Here is a 25,922-nt window from a genome sequence, read left to right as displayed (position 1 = left end):
ACTTAAAACGAGCAGAAATTACACCGTATACGAAATGGGTTGTTCCCTCCTCAACGCCTCGCTTTTTACGCTAAATTTGACTCTTTCTCTCAACTCTACTTTTTAAAACAGTAAAAACTTTAGCGTAAAGAGCAGGGCGTTGAAGAGGAAACAGCCCCTTTCGTATACGGGGTAATTTCTGCTCGTTTTAAGTTTTAATGTCGCTCCTTACTTTCAGTAAAAAAACTTGTTTTTTTATTTAATTTCTGAACGTTTTTTAGTTAATCCATGTTTTGATTTCGGCTCTCTGCAGATGAATAATTAAAGTGAAATTTGTATATTTATTTATTTGGCTAAATGGCTTTCCCATAGTTTTGATCGAATGATTTTGATAAAAAAAAGGAGGGGGGAGGAGGCCCAATTACCCTCTAATTTTTTGGGTACTTAAAAAGGCAACTAGAACTTTTAATTTTTTACGAACGTTTTCATTAGTAAAAGATATAGCCTACGTAACTTACGAATTAGCTTACGTAACAAACTTCTATATTCGTATGTTTTAATTACGTATATGAGAGGGTTCGCCCACTCGTCAATACCTCGCTCTTTACACTAAGGCTTAAATTTTTTCCCCTGAATCACAAAGGCCGTAGAATAAATAGTTGAAATTACTAAAAATACTTTGGCGTAAAGAGTGAGGTATTAGGAAGAGGTGAACCCCTTATATGCGTAATATTTTCTGTTCATTTTAAGCTTTAATGCTACTCCTTACTTTCAGTTGAAAAAACTTTTTCATATTTATTTTTTCGTTTTTTTTTAATAACGCTAGAAAATGCTGCGCCCCCTTCATGGAAATCTTCTTCCCCCATGGAAAGTTTCCCCCACATAACCTCTCCTTCCAACCAAAAAATCCCCCTGAAAACGTCTGTACACTTCCCAATAACCATTACTATATGCAAACACTAGGTCAAAGTTTGTAACTTGCAGCCCCTCCCACGGGGACTGTGGGGGAGTAAGTCGTCCCCAAAGACATAGTTATAAGGTTTTTCAACTATGTTGAATAAAATGGCTATCTCAGAATTTTGATACGACGACTTTGGAAAAATATGAGCGTGAGAGGGGGCCTAGGTGCCCTCCAATTTTTTGGGTTACTTAAAAAGGGCACTAGAACTTTCATTTCCGTTCGAATGAGCCCTCTTGCAAAATTCCAGGACCACGGGGTAAATACGATCACCCCTGGGGAAAAAAAACACGCATCCGTGATTTGTCTTTTGGCAAAAAATACCAAATTCGACATTTTTGTAGATAGGAGCTTGGAACTTGTACAGTAGGGTTCTCTAATACGCCGAATCTGATGGTGTGATTTTCGTTAAGATTCTATGACTTTCAGGGGGTTTTCCCCCCTATTTTCTAAAATAAGGCAAATTTTCTCAGGCTCGCAACTTTTGGTGGGCAGGACTAAATTTGATGAAACTTACATATTTAAAATCAGCATTAAAATGCGATTATTTTGATGTAACTATTGGTATCAAAATTCCGTTTTTTAGAGTTTTGGTTACTATTGAGCCGGGTCGCTCCTTACTACGGTTTGTTACCACGAACTGTTTAATTTGTGACCCACATGTATGCCCGATATAAAAATTAAACCTGTTCTGTAACAAAGAAAAAATTAGGTGCCATTACTATATTATCACAGTTATTTCTACAAAAGTAAAACATTATTTACAAATCAGGATATCCTTTTCTTCATTTGAAAAATCACTCCGACTTTTTACGTCCAAAAGGATCTGACCATACTTTCATTCCTGAAAAAAAAAAACATTTTTATTTTACCATGGTCGTCATCATCGTCGTACTTATTGCCGTCAGAGTTGCCACGTTGAAACGTCAAAAAACATATGCAAAAAGGATTCGCCAAATTTGACGACACTCCTAGTCCATAACTCAAACATTGATAATCTGTTGATTCGCAAAAACAGCTACACCTTCAAACATGAACTACTGCCAATTGGGACCAATGAGCCAATCTGCCAGTGTCCCAATTTGTAAATTGGGACTAATGAGCCAATTTGGCGCCCACTACTACCAAAAACTGCATATGCAAAAAGGATTCGCCAAATTTGACGACACTCCTAGTCCATAACTCAAACATTGACAATCTGTTGATTCGCAAAAACAGCTACACCTTCAAACATGGACTACTGCCAATTGGGACCAATGTGCCAATCTGCCAGTGTCCCAATCTGTAAATTGGGACTAATGAGCCAATTTGGCGCCCACAACTACCAAAAACTGCGTAACTGCATATGGAGATCTCTTTCATTAAAAACCTAGTTCCCAATTCTCCCCGATTTTTTAAAATAAATAAGCCACCCAACCCATTTAACAGATTTGATTTCATTTCCGTTTTGAAGATATCGAATAAGGACAAATAAACGTTCAAATGGGAATAAGTCTATTAGACACTTATTCGACCACATATACAGCGATCGTCATCAGCAGGGCCGTCAAGTATTGGGGCGGGGGGACCCCCCCCCCAATGTTTTCAGCCCCTTGGTAAAAAAATGAGTCAATAAAATCGTGGCGCGAGGCGCCACGATTTTCTGTCGCCGCGAAAAAAAAAATCTCTTAAACACAAACCAGGAAAATGCTGACATGTCATTTACACAAATCTCGAACTTGGTCGGTAAAAGCAGCAGTATTACCGACTCCTGCCGTAGTTTTACAGATGGTGGGCTACAATTTTCCGTTTGGTTAAATAAAAAGTATGAAAATACTGAAATGACATAGATCGAAATATCTATCTCGGTCTGTAAACGCAGTGGTTTTATCAACTCGTAAAGAGTGATTTTATGGTTAGTGTCGCAGTTTTCCCATTCTGTTAAAACAACATGAAAATACGGATATGACACCTGATTAAATCTCAGTATAGGTTGGTAAATGTAGCGGCTTTCCCAACTTGTTTCGTGAATTTATGGATGGTGCCAAAATTTTCGTTCGGTTGAATAAAGAACGTGAAAATACTAATATGTACCATAACTTCAAACTCGTGTTTTACAGATGGTGCCACAAGTATGCGAAGTATATTTTGGGTTTACCACCTTGGACACGTAATACTAGAATTTTAGCCACGTATTCCGGGAAGTTATATGGGGGCACCTTTATCCGGGCTACTAGCAAATATTTACGTCGAAATTTTGAGAATTATGCATTGAATTCTTATTTTTTTTAAACACGTCTACTGGGGTCGTTATATGGATGACGTAATTTCACTTTGGAATTATGGGGAAGCTGAACTTCGGGGCTTCTTAGATCATCTTAACACTTATGACCGAAATTTGCAGTTCACCCTAGAAGTTGAAATTAAAAATAAACTACCGTTTTTAGATGTATTAATTATTCGTAATGCTGATAAACTGGATTTTACTATATATCGAAAGCCAACACAAAACAATAGATATCTTCACTTTAGTTCAAATCATCCCCACAAGTTAAAAGAGCAGTTGTAATTTCCCTCATTGATCGTGCCCTGAATATTTGCTCCGATTCATATATAAATGCAGAAATAAACTTTATCAGAGATATTCTTTTTGGTAATGGATACCCCATCCTTTTGTCAATAAAATAATTAACCGTAGAATAAAAAGACATTCTTGCAAAATCGAAGAAGATACTTCACAATGTGAGGCTACTGATAAGCTCTCAAATATTGTCTATCTTCCGTACATCCCAAAGATCACAACAAAATAAAAAAAATATTTGCACAAAAAATAATCTGTACGTAGTTTTTACTAATAATTTTAAAATCATCAATTTCTTAAATTCGGGTAAAGATAAGACCCCAGTTACTCGCCAAAGAGGGGTCTATCAAATACCTTGTGATTGTGGAAATTACTATGTCGGCAGGACCCATCAGAATCTAGACAAACGGTTACAACAGCATAAAAATGACATAGACAAGGCCTTAATTTCAAATAGTTCCAACAACTCCTTTGATTCTGCTTTAGGTTGGCATATATTTAATAATCCGTCCCACATGATACTTTTTGAAAACTCTTCACTCATCAGTAATGATTTGGGAATAAAACAGGTGGTTCGAGAATCAATCGAAATTAATCTCAAAATAAACAATAATATTTCTTTGAACATGGACTTAGGGGAATACTCACTAACTTCTTTATACTCAAATTTAATTAAAAATGATCTAACAAAATATTTTACTAAACCGATTTATAATAGTACTGAACCAACTACAAAAAGGCCTTTGAGACAGGCTGCTAAACAAGCAAGATTAGCTTTAAGAAATTGCATCTAATCATTTTGTTCTCTTTATTTTGAATGAGCTTATATTCTCATTTCATTCTTTTCGCCAGTCCTGGTTGAACTTCGTTGAAGTAAGGATGCTAGGGCTATTTTTAAAAAAAAGTTTTAAAAAGTGTTTTTAATTATTTAGTTTTAATTCTCACAATTTGATGTAAGTTCATTTATATATATATATATATATATATATATATATATATATATATATATATATATATATATATATAGTTTCTCTCTTATTCTTGTATTGTGCTGAAGACGGCCATTGGACATAGGGCCGAAATATCCACAGAACTAATCTCCACTGTCTTGAAAAGATTTTCCCTATTGTCTCTACTTTGTATTTGTTGTTATGGAAAGGCAGTGTTGTCTTCGTCGCTATATATATATATATATATGTATATATATATATATATATATATATATATATATATATATAGCTTTGTTGATGTCGATTGCCCTTGAGCTTTGTTGATGGTGATTGCTAATCGAACATTCCCTGTGTCCCCGTCGTCATTTATATATCCCCCGGCGTCCCCGTTGTAGTTGTGTCCCTGTGTCCTGGTCGTCATTTATATTCCCTGTGTCCCGGTCGTCATTTGTGTCCCGGTATCCCAGTCTGTAATCTCTCTTCGAGTGTCTCGGTCGTCATTTATATTCCCTGTGTCCCGGTCTGTAATTTCTCTTTGAGTGTCCCGGTCGTCATTTGTGTCCCGGTGTCCCGGTCTGTAGTGTCATCTTATAATGACGTCATATACAAAGCCTTATATACTTATAATGACGTCAAATGCAAACCCACAAACAAACAAACATGCATATATACAACTTATTTTTATATATATAGATACAGTTTCTTCTTTAGTTTTTTTTTCTTTTTTAGTTTTTTCTTTTTTTTAGTTTCTTCTTTTTATTGATTTGTTTTCTTCAATTTGTCAATGTTCATTCTAACGTTGACACTTGGAAAAATCTTTACGTGCCAAGCATGCTAAAGCTCCAACAATTTATATTAAACCTCAAAATTTGGGGTATCTGTTTTAAGGTTTTCGAATTACTTTAATCTATTGTCAAAATATATTGAAATATTTGTGCAATTCCAAGTTTTTTTTAGTTTTTTCTTTTTTTAGTTTTTTTTCTTTTTTATTTTTTTACGTTTTTTCTATTTAAGTTTTTTCTTTTTTTAATTTTTTAGGTTTTTTTAATTCAACAATTTATAATAAACCTCAAATTTAAGTATCTAAAATTTAGTATCTCAAATATATATATACAAATACAATTATTGCTCGTTTAAAGAAATAAGATATGTATTATATATACATATATATATATATATATATATATATATATATATATATATATATATATATATATATATATATATATATATATGCTGCAATGCTGTAACATACACCATATGCAGTTACGCAGTTTTTGGTAGTAGTGGGCGCCAAATTGGCTCATTAGTCCCAATTTACAGATTAGGATACTGGCAGATGGCTCATTGGTCCCAATTGGCAGTAGTTCATGTTTGAAGGTGTAGCTGTTTTTGTGAATCAACAGATTGTTAATGTTTGAATTATGGACTAGGAGTGTCGTCAAATTTGGTGAATCCTTTTTGCATATGTTTTTTGCACAAGTAGAAGGATAACAGAACAGAAAAGAAATTTATAGTTTTTACATATACTATCTATTTGGTCCGCGAAAAAATAAAGCTGGTTGGATAGCTCTATGTTTAGGATTTGATCGTATGGAATTGAATATTCGAACTTTCAAACACAAACTAATTTTCTTGGTCGTCCTCACCCCACCCCCACCCCCCAGTTTGAATAAATCAATCAAGTTTGCGCACAAGCAGGCATAGGAAAATCCAACTGAATTGTTTAGTCAGAATACAATAGAGAAAGTTAACCTTACCTCCAGGTTGAATGTTTTCTTGGATTATGCCTGCACGATTCGATTTTTGTATTTCTTCTAAAAATAAAGAACAGAGTAAACGAAAGTTAAAGTAAATTAAATAGCACAATCAGAATGCGATTAAAGTAAAAGTAAGTAAAGTATTGAGAAAACAGCTCTTCTATTCCACAGCACTGATAATCAGCAATAAAGCCTTTCATATGAAGACCATGGAGTGATGGTCTTGGTCCTCGTGATTTACCTACATATTAAGAAAGTCAGGCACGACTTATTTTAAAAGGTCAAGAAATTCAGTGTTGACAGGGAATGGTTTTAAATTATAGAACATTGGCAAAACCCAGTTTTGAAGCGGAAGTTCATTTTAAATTTAATTTACCTTATAATTTGGCAAAACTTAGTTTTGGAGAGGAAGTTTATTTTAAATCTAATTTATCAGCTATGGTTTTATGTCAATGGATTCAACTTAAAGCGAATCGCCTTCCAATGCAGAGCAGGCAAATGGTGTTTGATACAAAAAAAAAGAAATACAAAGTGTTTGATACAAAAAAAGAAATGGTGTTTGATACAAAAAAAGAATGGTCACTGAAGGGCAGTATGCTTGTCGCTTTTGTAAAGAACAGGATGAAGATTTGGACTATTTTCTCCGGAAATACCTGGTGCTTTTTGATTTAAGGGGAAAATATTTACATTGGGCTGATTTGCTGCTTCCGGGTATTCTACAAGGTAATAACCCAACCACAATAACCCAAATTGGTGTGTTTAAAGATAAATGTTTAGATAGAAAAAAAAGTTTAAAGGATTGAGTTATTTGGCTTTCAGATCAGGTATTTTTCGTTCTGTAGTTTATTATTATGTAGTTTATTCCTAGCCAGTTTTAGCGTTTGCTTTTTTCCTTTTCCTGAATCTTTAGCGATTTCCTAATGGTTGTTTAACTCTTTCAAAGTACAATAAGACTTCTTAAAGATATTTTGGGCTTTTATTATACACTTGATAAAGATATACTGGTTACCCGCCTTCACTAGTGGGATCGTAGGCTTTTCTTAAGGTCCTAATGGTTTAAATAATCAGAGGCAACGTTATAGCCCTGCCAATAGTAAAGACATATAAGGCTTCAGTATAACGTTATAGTGTTGCCAATAGTAAGGACATATAAGGCTTCAATATTTTTCCTGGTTGATTTTTTTTTCTACGGGCATTTTGCATAAAAGGTGTGGTTATATAAAGCTCGGAGGGGGCTCATTCGATTGGAAATCACAAGATCTAGTGCCCTCTTCAAGAGTCAAAAGTGATAGGAGGTCAACTAGGCCACCCCCATACCTTTCTTTCCACGAAAACATCCAACTAAAATTTCGCTGATCCATTTTGTTCAAAATAATCCAAAGGTCATATAACTATACCTCCGGGGTTGACGCAACCCGGGGTTGGTGCTTGAATAAGCTTTGGAGGGGACTCTTCGATTGGAAATCAGAAGTCTTATTACCATTTTTAAGAGTCAAAAGTGATTGGAGGGCAACCGGTCCCCCGCGCCCTTTTATCCAAAATGCATCCAGTCAAAATTTACTAAAAATAGCTATAACTCAGGCGTTGAAAAAAATCAAAGCCCCTGGGCAAAGGGCTATAAGCTACGCAAGTTGCCCATTGTCAACATATAAGGTTTCTATGGCAGGGGTGGTCGTAAAAAACTTCATAAGGGACTCACTTGATTGGAAATTGGAAGTTCTAATGCCCTTTTAAGAGTCAAAAGTGAACAGAGGGTAACTAGCCTCCACGGCCTCTTTGCCCCAAATACATATAATCAAAATTTTGAGTAAGTCATTTTGCTCAGTATAGTCCAAAGGTCGAATAACTATGCCATTCAGGATTAGCAAAATCCCCCACAGCCAAGACGCTAGGGTTTTAAGTCATGCCAGTTGCCAATTGTTAAAATATGAGGTGTTTATGGAAGCTGTAGACGTATAGACTATGGAGAAGGCTCATTTGATTAGAAATTGAAAGTTCTATCTCACCTTTTTTAGAGTCAAAAGTGATCAAAGGGCAACCAGTCCCACCCCCCTTTCCCCAAAAATGTCTCCGATCAAAATTTTGAAATAGTTCCTTGGTTCAAAGTCGGCCAAAGGCCAAATAACTATGCCTCCAGGGTTGACACAACCCGCCACAGCCCCCCGCAGAAAGGCCTGTAAGAAGCGCAAGTTGCCCATTATTAAAGTATAAAGTTTTATGGAAGAGATGGTTGTATAAAATTTGGAGAAAGCTCATTCAATTGGAATTTGAAGATTCGAATTCCCTTCTCAAGAACCAAAAGTGATAAGAGGGCAACCAGCCACACCAAACGCCCTTTCCCCCAAATGGATCCGATCAAAATTTTGAGATAGCCATTTTGTTTTTAACTAGTACAGAGGTCAAATAGCGATGCCTCTGTAGTTCACAACTTCCCCTCCTCCAGCCCCTGGGCCAAGGGTTGTGAGTAATGCTAGTCGCCTGTTGTTAATATATACAGACTGTATGCCAAAGTTGGTAAAATAAACTTAGGAGGGGGCTCATTCAACTGGAAATCAAAAGTTCCAGTGCACTTTTTAAGAATAAAATGATCAGAGGCCAACAATCGCCCCCACGTCTTTTTTCCCCAAATGCATCCATCAAAATTTTGAAATAGCCATTTAGTTCAAAATAGTCCAAAGGTTAGATAAATATGCCTCCAGGGTTGAGCCCCCCTCCCCGGTGAAAGGGCTCTAAGTTATTCAAGTTGTCTATTGTTAACATCTAATGTTTGTTTTTATTAAAAGGGAGGCATTTTTGATCCCGGTTCTCCAAAAAAGCTTAGAGTATGAAGATGAAACTTTAATGAAATGTTGAGGGGGGATACCAAACACAATCAAAACACATTTTGTTCAACCTGGTTGTGAAAAAAGAAAGTTGAGTTGTGACTTTAAGACCATGTTGAAATCAAAAGACACTATGGGCATTCAGGTTATCAATAGGGTATATCAGCAATATCTTAGGAATGACTAAGAGTACGAATATTCAATCAGAAGATACAATGTACATCCTGGGTGTCAGATGGGTGTATCTGAAATATCCTAGGAATTGCTAATAGCATTTAGTTAAAACTTTCAGAGAATGTCAAGGAGGAGTGTTGAAATAAATCAACAGCCAATAATTAAAACTATTCAATCAGAATCATATATTTTAATTCTTATGCCACAGACATGGAAAACTGGAGAATTAATTATTATTGATACCAAAAAAAAACAAAGCTTTGGTGATCAAAAACAAACAAACATTAATTTGAAAAAAAATCCACAAAAGAAATTTTTCAAAAAAGAAAAGAGCCATTATAAAACTCAAGACAAGCAGTAATAAATGACTATAATAATTCAAACTCAAAACGACCAGAAACTACTATTCAAGAATACATGAAACCCAAAATGAACAAAATTAAAGTAAACCATCATAGAAAAAAACAGAGATAACAGGTATTAAAAAAGAGGAATAACTAAATCTTAGAACAAGTAAAAATTAAATCGTACGTTCCAGTTAAACTTAAAACAAATAAAAATTACTACAAGCAGGAGTTTGGTTACTGCCCTTATCTCCCTTCCCTATCCGCAACAGTTGAATCTTGTTGCATCATTTGCACTTTACTGAAAATGTAATAGAAAATACAGTGGAATAAAATTTTGAATTAGAGTTGGGAATTAACATCATTATATGTTAAATACATCAGTTTTTTCCAGTCGTTTTGGTAATTGTAGTGATTTCATATTTACTTGTCGTCGATGTTTTAAAAAACAAAAGCATAGTGTTGAAGATACATATAGTTTTCAACAAACGCAAATGACGCAAAAGCCGACTTTAAAGGTTAGGGAAAAAGAGAAGTAGCCAAACTCCTGTTTGTAGTAATTTTTGTTCGTTTTTGTTTAACATTACCGATTTATTCATCTATATTAGTACCTGTAATCTCTATATTTCCTACTATGGTTAATTTTGATTTCTGTTCATTTTTAGTTTCACTCATGTTTTAATAGTAATGCCTGATCGTTTTAAGTTTGAATTATTATAGCAGTTTATTTCTGCTGGTTTGAAGTTTAAAATTGCTATTTGCTCTTCTTAAAAAAAAACTTCTTTTACATAAAGTTTTTTTAACAGAAAAATTATGACGTGGAATCTTAAAATATAAGAAAAAACACCGCATTGATGTTTTGGTAGATATATTCAGACGTTCTAAACTTGAGTTGTTAGAATTTCAGAAACCAGAGACACAAAAGATAAAATTAGGTGACACAGGATTTATTTACTCCTGTATGAAGGATGGGATATATAGATGGGAGTAGTATAATATCAATAGTGACCGATGGCTAAAATTTTGCAAATACAATAGTCTAGTTAGAATGGTTCAATATTTTTTCATAAAATGGCCCAGCCCATAGGTTACCACAATGCTTGCATAATGGTTAGACAACTTAGCCTAGAGATTATTTTATTATCACTGCTAATATTCGTTTCAATCGCTGTTGTCTGTGAACGCTGTACAACACTGTTGCTCTCCCCACCCCCCCTCCTACATTGCACCCTTCAGGAAGATTCTTACAGACGCTGATATATTGAAAATTCTGTTCCACTCTCTTCAATTTTGCAGAATACCTACTAGCCGATTTGGACACACAGTTCAAAGTTCATCAAGTCTTCACATAGCAAACCTTACTATAACTGTTGCTAAACTTATAGAAAAACACAACCAAAACATTTCAAACCATCCATCAGTTACATTTCATAGTTGTATAGTGCAATTTTGCATTTTTTTTGTAGTGCTCGGTCATTTTTTCTTTTTGTATGAAGACAGGTTTCCAATAAATAATAATATAAGTGTTATTATTTGGAAAGCATAGACATTATCTAACTGTATCCATAGTTATCTTCAAGCTGAAATTTACGAAGAAGAGCTATTTTAAACCACTGATAGAGTTGATGATAAGAACTTCAGAGAAATTTTCCAAGAGCATTTGGATATAATTTAAAATTTTGTAGCATATAAAATGGACAAAAGGATTTTAGGAAGTATATTTATAAAGTGGAACATGATATTTTAGAAGTGTAAGTTAAAAAGGCAGCAAGTAAAATTAGTGAAAAGGCTAGGAAGAATAGATAAGGGTTCTGAATAAAGAATAGGTATTGTGTAAGCGAAAACGGAGAAAGGAAATTTCAGAAGGCATTAAGGTGTAAACAAAAGAGATACGAAATGGAAGATGCGAACAAAATTCCAGATAATTAAGAATAACTTACAGATTACAAAAGGTGAGTCAAAGAATTTGAACAGGCACTGAATTGCAAATAAAGGGAATGTGACACGAAGGATTCAGATAAAATTACTTATAATTTGGATGAAGTAATTAGACGGCACAACAGGAATATATTACCTTATCATGTTATTTTTATATATTATTTTTAATTGAGAATAAAAAGTAGTATGTACACAATGGTTCCAGATAAAAAAATAAACAAGCCTCAATAAAAAATAAAGAGAGTTTTAAGAAGAGATGGGAGGAACCGTGTAGGAGTGTGTAAAACCATTACATAAATTTAGATAAGGATATAGAAAATAGCAAGAACGTTTTTGATAGCTTAGAAGTACTGGAAGATTTATTTAGCAGGAAGGAGTTAAAGATGGTAGCTAATGGCTAAAAATAGTAAGGTTATAGGTACCAATTGTATGGTATATATATATATTGAATTATGGCAGCTATAGATAATAAGTATTATGGAATATAATTCTTTGATAAGATAGAGGTACAATTGGTTTTAGGAAAGCTTTGAATAAATCCTTCAATAAAAAAAGTGTCAATATAGATAGCAATTATAGAGGCACTGTCTCAATTTTAGTACAATAAGAATTGAGTAGCGTGATGATAATTTAGACTAACGGATGATGTGTAGCCTATACAGATGAGAGTAGACCAGTGTGGAAGAGGGGTCATCTCATACAACACATGATTCCTCGCCAACTTTTTCTCAGGATAGCTGGCAATTACTAGCACAAACATTCATGAACAAACTAAAAAAATTAGTTTGTTCATGAATGTTTGTTTTTATAGATTACTAACAGCCTATTAAATCATCACAGAAAAGATTTAGTGAAGATCCTTCTTTCATATACTAGTGAAGTAGGTCTATATTAAATTGAATACTCTATTTTCTAAATTACTGGGAATCTAGAATAGTTTTTTATGGGCTTGACAAACTGTGTGAGCTAAAAGAATTTCTAACCAAAAAAAAAAAAATTTGCCAAAAAGAATTGGCAAAAAAAAGTACAACTGTTATCTCAATTACTTTACAAACTGGCCAAACACAAACAACTTATTTATGCTAAAGATTCTTTTACATTTTATCCAACACTTACTATATTCATCAATATGTTGCATTGGATATATAACAGTTGGGTACAATGCAAGACCAATGAATCCAACAATTCCACCTATAAATGCTCCATATTTCCAGCCACTCATTCTATAAGACATTTTGTTTTGATAGCCCTGCAAAAGATGCTTCAATTGGTAACGTCAATAAATTAGATTTTATATTAGAGGCAGGATAGTTAGTTTTTCACAAGAGACATTTTGGATCACAATTACATCAGCAACACCCACTTTAGGAGATTCTAATGCTAAAGTGTTAACTCCAATTAACTCTAAACTTAATTCCAAGTATAGTTACAGTAACTAAAGGTTGCTCTAACCAGGGCCCAACCAATATATCGACTGGCTGATATTATTGGCAGACATGGGGGGGGGGTCAGAATAATCATTATCAATTTTTTTTCATGTACAACTTATCAAGGAGATGGCGCCAGATTTCCCCAAGTAATTTTTGCTTGTCATTCCTTGGGGGCAGAGCCATCATCTCAATCTAATTATTATCAGGCTACTTCCTTTTTATTTTATACTTACTTTTTTTTTTATGTGTAACTTATTCAGGAGATGATGCCGGATTTTCTCAAGTAATTTTTGCTTGTCACTCCTTTAGGGCAGAGCCCCCAGCTCAGTCTGACCATGGTGGAGAGAGCAGCAGAGGTGAGTCAAATGAAATACAAGTATATATGTTGTCAGTAGTAAGCTTAACTTTGAAATAAGCAGTAGCACAAATTTGTTTTGCTCTGTTAGATTTTGCATAAGCTTTAGGTGTGGCTCTTGGCTATGCAACTCCTTAACTGTATATAAAGAAATATATAGCCAATACAAAATAAAAAGGAAGTAGCCTACAGACACTTTTTTATTGTTCTTTTTATGTTTTCTATATACAAATATTTTCAGTCCAGAATGTGTTGTTAACTAAGTGAACTTACTCAAAGTGTTTTTTTTTTTTTTTAAGTTATAATTTACAAACACTTGTGGAAACCACAGTTTACAGGGAAAAAAAATATAATATTAGATTGATGCTCAGGTAGTGTTTCAATGTTCTTTGTTTTTCTAAACATATTCTATATAAATCCTTTTTGTATTATTTGGAATCTGCAGTGCACCATTGAGACGGTTCTTTGGTGTGTAAGAGACCAGGGAGAAATATGTGAGTATGAATAAGGGCAGAGAATGCAGGGTTTAAACTTTCGGTAAAGTTGCTTTTTTAGGAGAATTTGTCAGCAATTATATTGGCTATCAGCCATTGCTATTTTTTTACATTAGTATTGGCTAGGCCCTAAAACTAATCATTTAATTTATAGGTGACTGTCAATATTGCCAAAATTTTCAGCAATTTTGAAGTACCCTTAGATTTCAGCTGGAATTTTCCAACTTTTTCCTATACCAAAAAGTCCAAGGATTTTTTTTAGGATCTTTAGAAAGGGAGGAGGAAGGTGCAGCACAACACAGCACATTCTTTTATATGGTTCTATCTCCATGCCCAGGATCAGTAAAAATAACAGAATCTGAAGAATAAACAATATTGCAAAGGTTAGTTAAAGAGTTTACAATTGAACATAGGTTTTTAGACACTAATTACTTTTACTGTTTAATCAATGAAAGATAGTCAAATGAAAGAAATGAAACTAATGAAAGAAACAACTGAACGAAATGAAAGAAGTCAAAGGAGAGGAATGAGAAAAAGATTCACATACTATTCAGTTTTAGAGTCTCAAATATACACTAAAGTTACCCAATTTTGATCTCTAGCATATTCAACAAATTAAGCACTGTTAAATTAAAAATACTTGGAAAATACTGCAGTCTTACCAAACTAATGAAAATGATAATTATGTAGAAGCTCTGATAAATTCATAGAAGTTCTGTTTTCTCAACAAAATAGCTTAGTTACTGCATCAAACTTATACACGTCTAGTTTCAATTTTGATGTATTGTTTGTAATTATGCAAAATAAGACAAAATCATTCCTTTTGAGTAGTAATTAGGCATTTATTACTTTCTTTTTTTATCAGGGGAATGTTTTAAGTTTTGATTTTCCTTCTTTTTTTCCCTATTGATGGTTGAATTTTTTTTGTGCATTGTTGAATAGGATGTCTGCTGTGGTGAATAATTAACCTTATGTCAATTCATTTTATTTTCTTCTTATGAATATTTGTTTCTACATCTTACATTTCTATTGAATATCTATTTATTTTGGTACTTTTTTATCTGTGCAAATAAAGCTTATGTCTCTGCTAAAAATTCATATATTTAGTATGTAATGTATGTTTTTATTGATTGAAAAATAAAAAATTGTCATCATTTACAAATTGAGGTTGCAAATGTTCTGGGCAATGACAATGACTTTTAATCAGGATATGACTATAGTTTTCCCTGCTTTGAAGAGACTTAATTTTACTTTCTCTATAGACAAGACAGACTATACAGGAAAACTCCAATAATAGCTTGAGAAAGGGCAGGTATATGCAACATGGTGAGAATACATCCTGGGGCTCTTAAATTTATTGAGGGGATATTTATTCATTACAAGGCATTTGAAATAAATTCATTGAAGTTGTTTGGCTTGCCATGGAGGGTTGATAATTCTAGGAATAAGAACTACAGAATTAGCAACACTACTGTGAAGATGGCAGCAGGGGTGTGGTTTGGTTTTGAGCTGGGGGGAGGGGGATATAAAGAATGGGCAGACAAGATTTTATCACTCATCTTTTCTGTACCTCCTGTAATCACTAGCTTGATTGGGTGTCACTATAGAATTTGGTTCAGAAAAGTTTATACACAAAACTAATACAATCCTATTGGATTGGATCCTATTGGACAAAACAATTTTATGCCTATCAGATCTCAGTAAACTGCATATCAAACTAGCAGAGTCTGCCCTTCTTTATACAAAAAAAAACTGGTTGAGCTCTAGGAACCTAATTAACCCATTTTACCCTAATATAAATTATACAATATTCACAGAAAGGGTTATGTAACCTTTACGTTATGTGTGGTAAATTATGACTTTTCTATTACTTGACCAGGCAGAATTTGAACATACTACTTGAACTGTTTTTTCAATTTAATTCTAGGCATACTAATCACTTCCTTTGCAAATTTTATATTGAGTGCCTTTATAATGACAACTTAGGCCCTATACTTAATTGTTTGTTAGTAAAACATGGTACAATACAATACCAAAAATTCTGAAAACTATATTTAAAGAATCATAAATAATTTCTAGCACCAATAATTAAGCTACACTGCTTCATTTACACTCCCTCTACTCCCCAATGCATAAATATAGTCTACTATAAGTTTAGAACTAAAAATTTAAAACACAAAAGCACAATTTAAAAACTATAGACCAATATCAAACACTTCAATTTTTTCCAGAACTATGGAAAAACTAATTGTTAAGAGAATACAAAATTATTTTCAATCAAATCTTCTTTGGCTTTTTTGGCAATTTTTGAATCAAATCTACCTCAACATGGTTTCCATAAAAAACATTCAAGTAATAAACAGCTTTTGGAAGTAGTTACTGACTTGGATACAGTGCACAATTGGTGTACTGTCAAATCCATGTTTGTCAACAAAAATAAGTGTAGGGTCATCCATTATTTTTGCAAAGTAGAACAAAGCTACCATTACCATCTTGCTGGGCATTCAATTTTACCTTTTGAAAATGTCTGTGACCTTGTTGTTCATTTTGATTCTAGTCTTAGGTTTGACAGGCATGTCTCTGAAGTAACTCATAAGGCAAACTATCAGCTATTATGTCTCAGATGTAATTTCCATAAGTTTAATTTCTATTTGTTCATTGTCATTTATAAATCAACAGTTTAACCTATACTTGAATACAATTTGTCAACATGGTATCTACTGAATAAAAAAGACAGAACAAGGGTTGAAAAAATACAGCAAAGAGCAACTAAGCTTGTACCATATTTGAAACATTTGCAGTATGAAAATAGACTGCACAGACTAGTGTTGCCAAGTCTTCAATTTTGAAGGACAGGGCAGACATTATTAACACATTCCATATAATCAAAGGCATTGATAATATTAGATCACAGTTCTTCACATTTAATGACACTAACAGGACCTGTTATCACCCAAATAAATTGTACCCCTTGCTTTCAAAAAGGAAAATAGGCCAGCATTCATTTTACAGCAGGGTGTGGAAGCCATAGAATGACCTTTCAACTGAAACATTTCTAACAGATGTATTCAAACGGAAACATTTCTAACACATTTTTAAATCATTTATAGTATTATTTGTCAGTGTTTGTTGTAGTTGTTATTTTTCATGGATTTGTATGTGTGTATTATGTCATCAGCATTGACAGAACTTCTTTTTATTATGTCTAGTATGACAAGCTTGAAAGCTTACTGTATTTGGTATTAATAATAGATAAATAAATAGTCATATTATTTTTTAGGATGTCACACCTGCTTCTTCCAATAAATTGATTGGTGTTTACTGTAGAAAAAAAACTTGAACTATTGAAAAATATAGCCTAGTTTGAGTATATAGAGTACATTGCATAGCCTGTATATTTATCATGAGAGAGAGGAGGAGGGGAATGAGTAAACAATGCAATTTTAGGAATGAAATAAGTAAACATATAGGCTACTATATGATGATTATAATTCTAAATGCAAACAAGAGCTCACTTTAGGGCTATATTTAAGGGCATTAAATAACATTTAGGCTATAAAGGAAGCAACTGGTATGGCCTAGGCTATTTGGAAAGAATTCACCCCCACAGGTGCCCTAGAAGCCTTGCCAATCTAGCCTGTGGTGGGCAGCTATACAGATAGGCTATCTTTCCCATTCTCAATGAATTGAAACATGCAGATAATGCAGGGCACTGTCATTAATATACCTTATTTTTTTCAAGGTCTCCTGCACTTCCATCTGGTTGACCCTAGAAGATATTCTTATATTTGGTTTTGCATCCTAAGAGTAAAGCCAATGTAGGCTATTTTTGTGCCTGGGCCCAAATTAATTTGGTACATACGGTAGGTTTGTGACTCCTTGAATAATTTAATTAGAAACTAGTTCGAAAGAACGAACATTTAGAATCATTTGAGAGCGAGTGACATGAGAACATATAAATAATACTTGCTTTATTCCAATTCCAAAATATTTAACTCGTGTGTCAATTTTTAAAAAGTTTGCGAAAAGGTGGCAATGTAACGAATTTCGTATTTTCCGGCATCGCCGCTAGTAGGACCTAGAATATTTTTTCGATTGTCGATCGAAATTGTTTCATGGAAATTTCAAGGAAACATTTACTAATGTTCAGAAAGTAATCTTCTTACCGAACAATACAGAAAGTAATGCTGAGAGAGTAAACATTTACTAATGCTCAGAAAGTAATTTTCAAAACCACTATCAAAATACCGGTATGTATTTGGAGATCCTAGTGGTATAATAAAAAAGCGCTGTCAAACAAGTTATCTGGTGGTAACCCCAAAGTTATTCCTTCTTTTTTTATTCTTAGAAAAAATTATTCCAGTCAGTGTTTCCACTTCTACCGATTTTTCGGGAGATCTACCGAATTCCCTGTCCATCTCCCGGCAAAAAAAATAAATCCCGAAACTACCGGAAATCTACAGAAAACTCTGAATCCCTGGAAAATGTTAAATCGTGTTGGTGTTCATTCTTTGTTTTTTATATGGCTCATGGGTGTTGTCTGTTGAACGAAATACGACTACACTTAGTTTCAAAATTAAATACATTTCATTATTTTTCAAGCTTCTATCTGCTTCCAAAGCTCCCCTTCAAAACACAGTCAAATTTGACAAAAGGTGATCGACGAAATCCCGCTTTTCTTCCTTTCTTTCTCTGAGTTTTCAGAATGTGGTACTTTATTCGCAAATCGCTCAAACATCTTCAAAAACAAAATGAAAAACAGTCCTACTGAAAATTCTACCGAACCCTGAGAGCCATATACCGATTTTCTACCGAAAATCACCGAGGTTTTCCAGATTGTTTGAATAGAAAAGTAGAAACACTGTCTCCAGTTAAATACTTTAGCAAAATATTTGAAAGCAGAAAACATGGCTGGCATTATAGTAAAAAATGATAATATGTTTAAAATCTAAATATTGGTCGATAATCTGGTATCAAGACTCCCTCCATAAAAAAAGCACTCCTATAAATAAATATTTTTTGCTTTTCATTCAACACTCCAATTTTAGCCTAATGACTGCTAGCTAACCCTTTGCATCCCATCCCTCTCCCTCCCAACGGAAAAAGCTATAGCCATAGACTCATATAAATTGTTTTTTCTATTTTCTGGCATTTATTCATTTTTATTTTGACAGAACCATTGTAGCCTACTGACTAAACAATAGTAGGTTACCTTTCAGCAATGTTTCTAAGTAGCCTAGGGTTAGACCTCCATTTTTCTCGTTTTCTAGTATTCATTTATCTTTGTTTGTATTTTGGAAGAACCACTGTAATGAATAAACAATACTAGAGTATTGTCCAACAATGTTTCTATGTAGCCTGGAGTTAGACCTCTAAAACCCAGACAGTGCCAAATCTCAGACAGATATCTATATTAAAATGTACATTTTTAGAGTCTACAGCTAAGTTCACTTGAAAAGAAGTACTATAAAATTCTGAAAACAAAATATAAATAAAATTATAATTTACGCTTACTTGCTCATATCCTTTCTAAAAGCCCTTTACTATGTTCCACCCTTCCCCTCTAATATGCAAATATACAGCCCAAATCCCAGACATTGATTCCCAGGTATTTTTCTGTTCTTGGTTACATCACTTTACAAATAGCCTATAATAATCACTTTTACCATAAATTCAAATTTAAGCACTTTTTAACCTAACCTTATAATAAATAATTTTAGCACTGAGAAAATTTAGCATTATTTTGTTGAAAAATACCAAAAAAGATGGTTCTGAGAAAACATAGTATTATTTTGTTTAAAACAAGCAATAACTCATGCTTTTATTGAAAGTTCATCATTTTTAAGAACATAAAAAAAGGCATTGAGTGGTATGTTCACTTTGTTGGTAAGGCAGTTATAGGAACTGTCATAATTTTTTGAAAATTTGTCATTTTTAAGAGCTCAAAAAATACTTAAATTTCAATTTATGGTAGAAGTGATTATTATATTTGTAAAGAGCATAAAAAAAGGCATCAAGTAGCATGGTCACTTTATTGGTAAGTCAGTTATATGAATGGCAATAATTTTACCTTTCCTTTGATTAGGCCTATCTATAGATTCATATGTATATTTTTCTTAAACATGGACAACAGACTCCTAATCTTACTCTCTACACAAGGAACAGTCTCACTTATCTTATTTAGAAAACTCCCCATTTAGAGTAGTAAAAATAAAAATGGTAGATTTTCTTGTGCTGGATTTATTCAAATACTTAGTATTTACTCTCAAATTTAATCTTGTGGTACTTGTGTACTATAGTAAGAAACTCAAGAAGTACAGTTGAGTTAATTATAACAAAATATATCACAATACAATGAAAATATAATACTAGTTGCAAAATTATAACTATAACAGAGAATGATGGAAAGCAGGCTGCCCAGGATGGATTATATTAAATCCTTAACAAACTCTATATATTAAATATTTAGCTAAAATATACCTACATAGTTGTTTGTGCATACTATTTTGTTTTAGTATAATAAAAATTTTAAGTGATTTTAGGTAGTGATTAGCTGTCTGACTGCTGGGTATCTTGACCTATTCAAAATAAAAGAAAAATAATGCAAACAAATAAAAAAGTAGAGTTTTTCATGTAGCCTAGGGAGCATTGCTGAGGCTGTATCAGTTTAGCAATTCTGCTTCCCAGAAGGAAACACTATAAATTCTTAAAACTACTTTTTAAAAATTCTAAATTCTTATATCATTCCTCAATGTTTACCAATAAACTCTATCCCCCCCCCACTTAATGGATAAATATATAGCCCAAATTATATATACTCTGTAAATTTTCCATGTAGTGACATTTTTTTTTATATTAATTTAGTAGTTTGTAGGCAACAAGCAGCAGGAAGAAAAGAGTCAGGTTAGGTTCATGATAGTTCATGATAGGAAGTTCATTATATTTCTAATTTTGGATGTATATTTTTTTTCATTTTGTGAGGATAGGGATTAAGTCTATCCTTGTTGTATTAAGGAATGGTATAAGTTTCAGGAATTTTTGTCAGTTTTCAGAACTTTATATTGTTTCCTTCTGGAGAATGGAAATGCTAAACTGTTACCATTGTAGCTCTTCTGAAGGAGATACAATAATAGCAAAATACCTACCATATTGGTCTAGTGCATGACTACTTCAAAAGAAAACATTTTAAAATTTCAAGAATTTCTTTAAAACATTCTAAGATAGTTGCCTATATCATTTCTAAAGGTTGCTTTGCTTCACTTTGATGGTTGCTTTGCTTCATTTCTCTCTAAATTGACACCATTGTGCTCTTTCCTAATATAATAATCATTTCGCTTGTAAATTTAATTTAAAGCTCTTCAATATGCCCTAAAGTAACACATAATTCCAGCAATCCCATCAAGGTTTAGACAGAGGTGTTTTCACAAGTTAAGAATTCAGCTCTTTGTTTTAATAGAGCATACATGTCACATCACAAGAGGATAAACAACAAAAAAAATTCATTGTCAGGGTAACAACTATTAAATTGAAAAGGAGCATAAATTAAGAAATGTAATGGTAGGCTACTGCCAATGGGAAGTAGTTGTCACTTTATGATCCCTTTACTTTAAGGGCTTGAAATTGAACTTAAAAGTAAAACAATTATCATATTTTGGAAAGGGCATAAAAAAGCCATGCAGTAGGCTGTTCACCTTGTCCCTGTGTAAGACATAGAACTGTCCCCAAATTTACCTCTTCTGTTCTTGTTAATCTAATTGTAAACACTAAACAAGCAGCTAAGAGTAAGTGTATATAATTTGGGCTGTATATATTTGTCCATTAGGGGTTTGTGGGGGAGTAGAGAAATCAACTTTTAGGCATGATACAAGGTGTTTAAGAATGTTTTATAGTAGTTTTCAGAACTTTATAGGTTTTTCTTTTTAAGTTGTCATACACTAGATCTAACTTAAAAATACCATTTATTCCCTAATCAACACTCCTTCCAAATATAATATTGGATAGTCTGACTAGAGTATGCCTTCCCCTCCATAAATGGTGCCAGATATAGCCCCAGGCTTTATGCAGAAGTATTAAGAGAACACTATAATAATGAAAGTCTTACTTTGTAATATGTAATATGTTTCTATTAATCTAGTTTTTCATGTTTGATTCCATTGCTATGCACATTTTTAAACTATGTCTTTATATAACTTTTTTAGGGAAGAGGGCATTGTCATGGTAGTGGCCATTGTATTTTAAAAGAGTGTTGATTAGGCAATCAAACTGGCCAGCTTAGTGGCCTTAAATTGCTGGGGACAGGTAGCTCAGGTACCTGAACTTCCCACAATCAATAACAGTGTATTATTGTATATAATTGCATGTACTCATTGTTTGCTGACTGGAGGAGAATAGTGCTTCCAATGGCTAGTTTTTAAGGGTACTTGTATTTTGTTATTATTGTGTTTCCTTCATAAGAGCTGTAACTCTTTAGTGGAATCATCTAGATCTATATCTGGCCCTATTAGAGGTGGCTGGCATGCAATTGCCATTGCAATGGCCATTACAGTTAGAAGAGTGTTCAATATAAAATAGCATGACACTACTCTCTGGTACTATAGTGTTAACTTCCAAATAGAAATAAAGGTGAATGATTATCTTTTTTTAAGTTGAGCATTATTTTGCATTGTAAACCAACTATTGATGAGAAATAAGTACAAAACAATAATGTAACAATAATTTTTTTATTATATAGTAAAGTAAGTAAACTTATAATAAAAGTAGTAAAAAATATTAAGTAGTAAAAGTAAAAAGTATAAGAAAGTAGTAAACAATAATTTTTTTATTTAGTCTAGAGCTGTATCTGGCATGATTAGCCAAGTAGGAAGAGACAGGGATGCAATTTTCTCAGTAGTGGCTATTATATTTGGAAAAGAAAGTGTTGAATAGGAAATTGAAAAGCATTGTTCTTTTATGGTTAAACTTTTTACTTCAGAGAAGTATTCACTGTGTATTTGTTTTAACTATTTTAAACTACAAAATGCTTTATTAAAATTTATCATCTATCTTTCTGGGTTGTAAATGGCCAAGTAAACTGTTGTTAGACCAGGAATATGCTATTTGGTAGATTGTAATTTTGAAAAGAATTAAAATTTCACTTTTATAAGATTTTATTTAGGGCCTCAGTACTGGATCATATCCAGGGGAAGGGAATTTCCAGATTTAAACCCTCCCTGCTGAAATACTCCTTTGGTCCTTAAATTGGCTATAAAAATGTAGTAAAAAAAGGACACAGGATTATGATAAATAACAGTTTGAATAGGGTGAATTCTTTTATTAGACAGTGAAAAAACAATCAAAAAATATTCTGGATATTTTGATCAATATAGGCTATGTGTGATAGGAATATCCAATATTTTTTTTTACAGTCTAATAAAACGATTTATTCCTATTCAAACTGTTAGCCTATTTATCATCATGAAAAGGCAATGTTGTCTTCAAAATTACCTAAACAATTAATTATCAAATTTTTCTATGTGTTTTTTGTACCATCTTGTATTTATCTAATTTTTTTTGAAGATAAACCTGTTTAATTCTATCTTATTTTTGTTGGCTTTAGGTAAATTTTGTACCTAGGTCTAATCATTAACTCAATCCTGGCTAAGGTTCATTCATGAAAAGACATTGTTTTTTGTGCAATCAGTCAAACATATTGAATATTGAATGTTTATTTTAAACATATTGAATGTTTATTTTGTCAGGGAATCTAAAATCCTTAAGGTTGCTTCAAGCTGTATCTGGACACAATAGAGGTGTATAGATAATGAAGAAATTTTTATTCTAGGTGTTATCAATGAAAGACAATATGTAGGAGTCTTAGAATGTTTATTTTGTCAGGCAATCTAAAATCCTTAAGGTTCCTTCAAGCTGTATCTGGACACAATAGAGGTGTCTAGATAATAAAGAAATTTTTATTCTAGATGTTATCAATGAAAGACAATATGTAGGAGTCTTAGAATGTTTATTTTGTCAGGGAATCTAAAATCCTTAAGGTTCCTTCAAGCTGTATCTGGACACAATAGAGGTGTCTAGATAATAAAGAAATTTTTATTCTAGATGTTATCAATGAAAGACAATATGTAGGAGTTTTAGAATGTTTATTTTGTCAGGGAATCTATAATCCTTAAGGTTGCTTCAAGCTGTATCTGGAAACAATAGAGGTGTATAGATAATGAAGAAATTTTTATTCTAGATGTTATCAATGAAAGACAATATGTAGGAGTCTTAGAATGTTTATTTTGTCAGGGAATCTAAAATCCTTAAGGTTGCTTCAAGCTGTATCTGGAAACAATAGAGGTGTATAGATAATGAAGAAATTTTTATTCTAGATGTTATCAGCGAAAGACAATATGTAGGAGTTTTAGAATGTTTATTTTGTCAGGGAATCTAAAATCCTTAAGGTTGCTTCAAGCTGTATCTGGACACAATAGAGGTGTATAGATAATGAAGAAATTTTTATTCTAGATGTTATCAATGAAAGACAATATGTAGGAGTTTTAGAATGTTTATTTTGTCAGGGAATCTAAAATCCTTAAGGTTGCTTCAAGCTGTATCTGGACACAATAGAGGTGTATAGATAATGAAGAAATTTTTATTCTAGATGTTATCAGCGAAAGACAATATGTAGGAGTTTTAGAATGTTTATTTTGTCAGGGAATCTAAAATCCTTAAGGTTGCTTCAAGCTGTATCTGGACACAATAGAGGTGTATAGATAATGAAGAAATTTTTATTCTAGATGTTATCAGCGAAAGACAATATGTAGGAGTTTTAGAATGTTTATTTTGTCAGGGAATCTAAAATCCTTAAGGTTGCTTCAAGCTGTATCTGGAAACAATAGAGGTGTATAGATAATGAAGAAATTTTTATTCTAGATGTTATCAGCGAAAGACAATATGTAGGAGTTTTAGAATGTTTATTTTGTCAGGGAATCTAAAATCCTTAAGGTTGCTTCAAGCTGTATCTGGACACAATAGAGGTGTATAGATAATGAAGAAATTTTTATTCTAGATGTTATCAGCGAAAGACAATATGTAGGAGTTTTAGAATGTTTATTTTGTCAGGGAATCTAAAATCCTTAAGGTTGCTTCAAGCTGTATCTGGACACAATAGAGGTGTATAGATAATGAAGAAATTTTTATTCTAGATGTTATCAATGAAAGACAATATGTAGGAGTCTTAGAATGTTTATTTTGTCAGGGAATCTATAATCCTTAAGGTTGCTTCAAGCTGTATCTGGAAACAATAGAGGTGTATAGATAATGAAGAAATTTTTATTCTAGATGTTATCAATGAAAGACAATATGTAGGAGTCTTAGAATGTTTATTTTGTCAGGGAATCTAAAATCCTTAAGGTTGCTTCAAGCTGTATCTGGAAACAATAGAGGTGTATAGATAATGAAGAAATTTTTATTCTAGATGTTATCAGCGAAAGACAATATGTAGGAGTTTTAGAATGTTTATTTTGTCAGGGAATCTAAAATCCTTAAGGTTGCTTCAAGCTGTATCTGGAAACAATAGAGGTGTATAGAAAAATGAAGAAATTTTTATTCTAGATGTTATCAATGAAAGACAATATGTAGGAGTTTTAGAATGTTTATTTTGTCAGGGAATCTATAATCCTTAAGGTTGCTTCAAGCTGTATCTGGACACAATAGAGGTGTATAGATAATGAAGAAATTTTTATTCTAGATGTTATCAATGAAAGACAATATGTAGGAGTTTTAGAATGTTTATTTTGTCAGGGAATCTAAAATCCTTAAGGTTGCTTCAAGCTGTATCTGGACACAATAGAGGTGTATAGATAATGAAGAAATTTTTATTCTAGATGTTATCAGCGAAAGACAATATGTAGGAGTTTTAGAATGTTTATTTTGTCAGGGAATCTAAAATCCTTAAGGTTGCTTCAAGCTGTATCTGGACACAATAGAGGTGTATAGATAATGAAGAAATTTTTATTCTAGATGTTATCAGCGAAAGACAATATGTAGGAGTTTTAGAATGTTTATTTTGTCAGGGAATCTAAAATCCTTAAGGTTGCTTCAAGCTGTATCTGGACACAATAGAGGTGTATAGATAATGAAGAAATTTTTATTCTAGATGTTATCAGCGAAAGACAATATGT

General features: G+C 32.8%; 2 protein-coding genes across 2 annotated transcripts in view; one reads left to right on the top strand and one right to left on the bottom strand.

The window, feature by feature from the left end:
- Positions 1–1,645: 1,645 nt before the first annotated feature.
- LOC136038911 (small integral membrane protein 20-like) lies at positions 1,646–16,588 on the bottom strand. The gene is made up of 4 exons (XM_065722394.1): positions 16,546–16,588; positions 12,602–12,734; positions 6,208–6,264; positions 1,646–1,781 (listed from the first exon to the last, which is right to left on the bottom strand). Exons 1-4 carry the CDS (start codon positions 16,546–16,548, stop codon positions 1,735–1,737), a joined length of 240 nt encoding a protein of 79 aa, XP_065578466.1. The 5' UTR covers positions 16,549–16,588; the 3' UTR covers positions 1,646–1,734.
- A 2,046-nt stretch (positions 16,589–18,634) lies between these two features.
- The window catches only part of LOC136038908 (uncharacterized), a 36,247-nt gene continuing 28,959 nt past the window's right edge, over positions 18,635–25,922 (top strand). Inside the window, exon 1 of the mRNA XM_065722389.1 lies at positions 18,635–18,686. The gene's annotated coding sequence lies outside the window, so the exon portion shown is untranslated. The remainder of the gene's footprint in view (positions 18,687–25,922) is intronic.

Source organism: Artemia franciscana, chromosome 18 (assembly GCF_032884065.1).
Source record: "Artemia franciscana chromosome 18, ASM3288406v1, whole genome shotgun sequence".
Taxonomy (NCBI): Eukaryota; Metazoa; Arthropoda; class Branchiopoda; order Anostraca; family Artemiidae; genus Artemia; species Artemia franciscana.
Note: the sequence above shows the minus strand (reverse complement) of the source record. Positions and strands in the feature narration are given on the sequence as shown.

Bases quoted from the DNA above. Each gene is read 5' to 3' on its own strand.
- LOC136038911 (XM_065722394.1), bottom strand. The intron at 6,265-12,601 runs GTAAGTGTTGGA...CTTTATTTTTAG, and splicing joins GCAACATATTGATGAATATA to AAGAAATACAAAAATCGAAT. The intron at 1,782-6,207 runs GTAAGGTTAACT...TTTTTTTTTCAG, and splicing joins AGAAAACATTCAACCTGGAG to GAATGAAAGTATGGTCAGAT.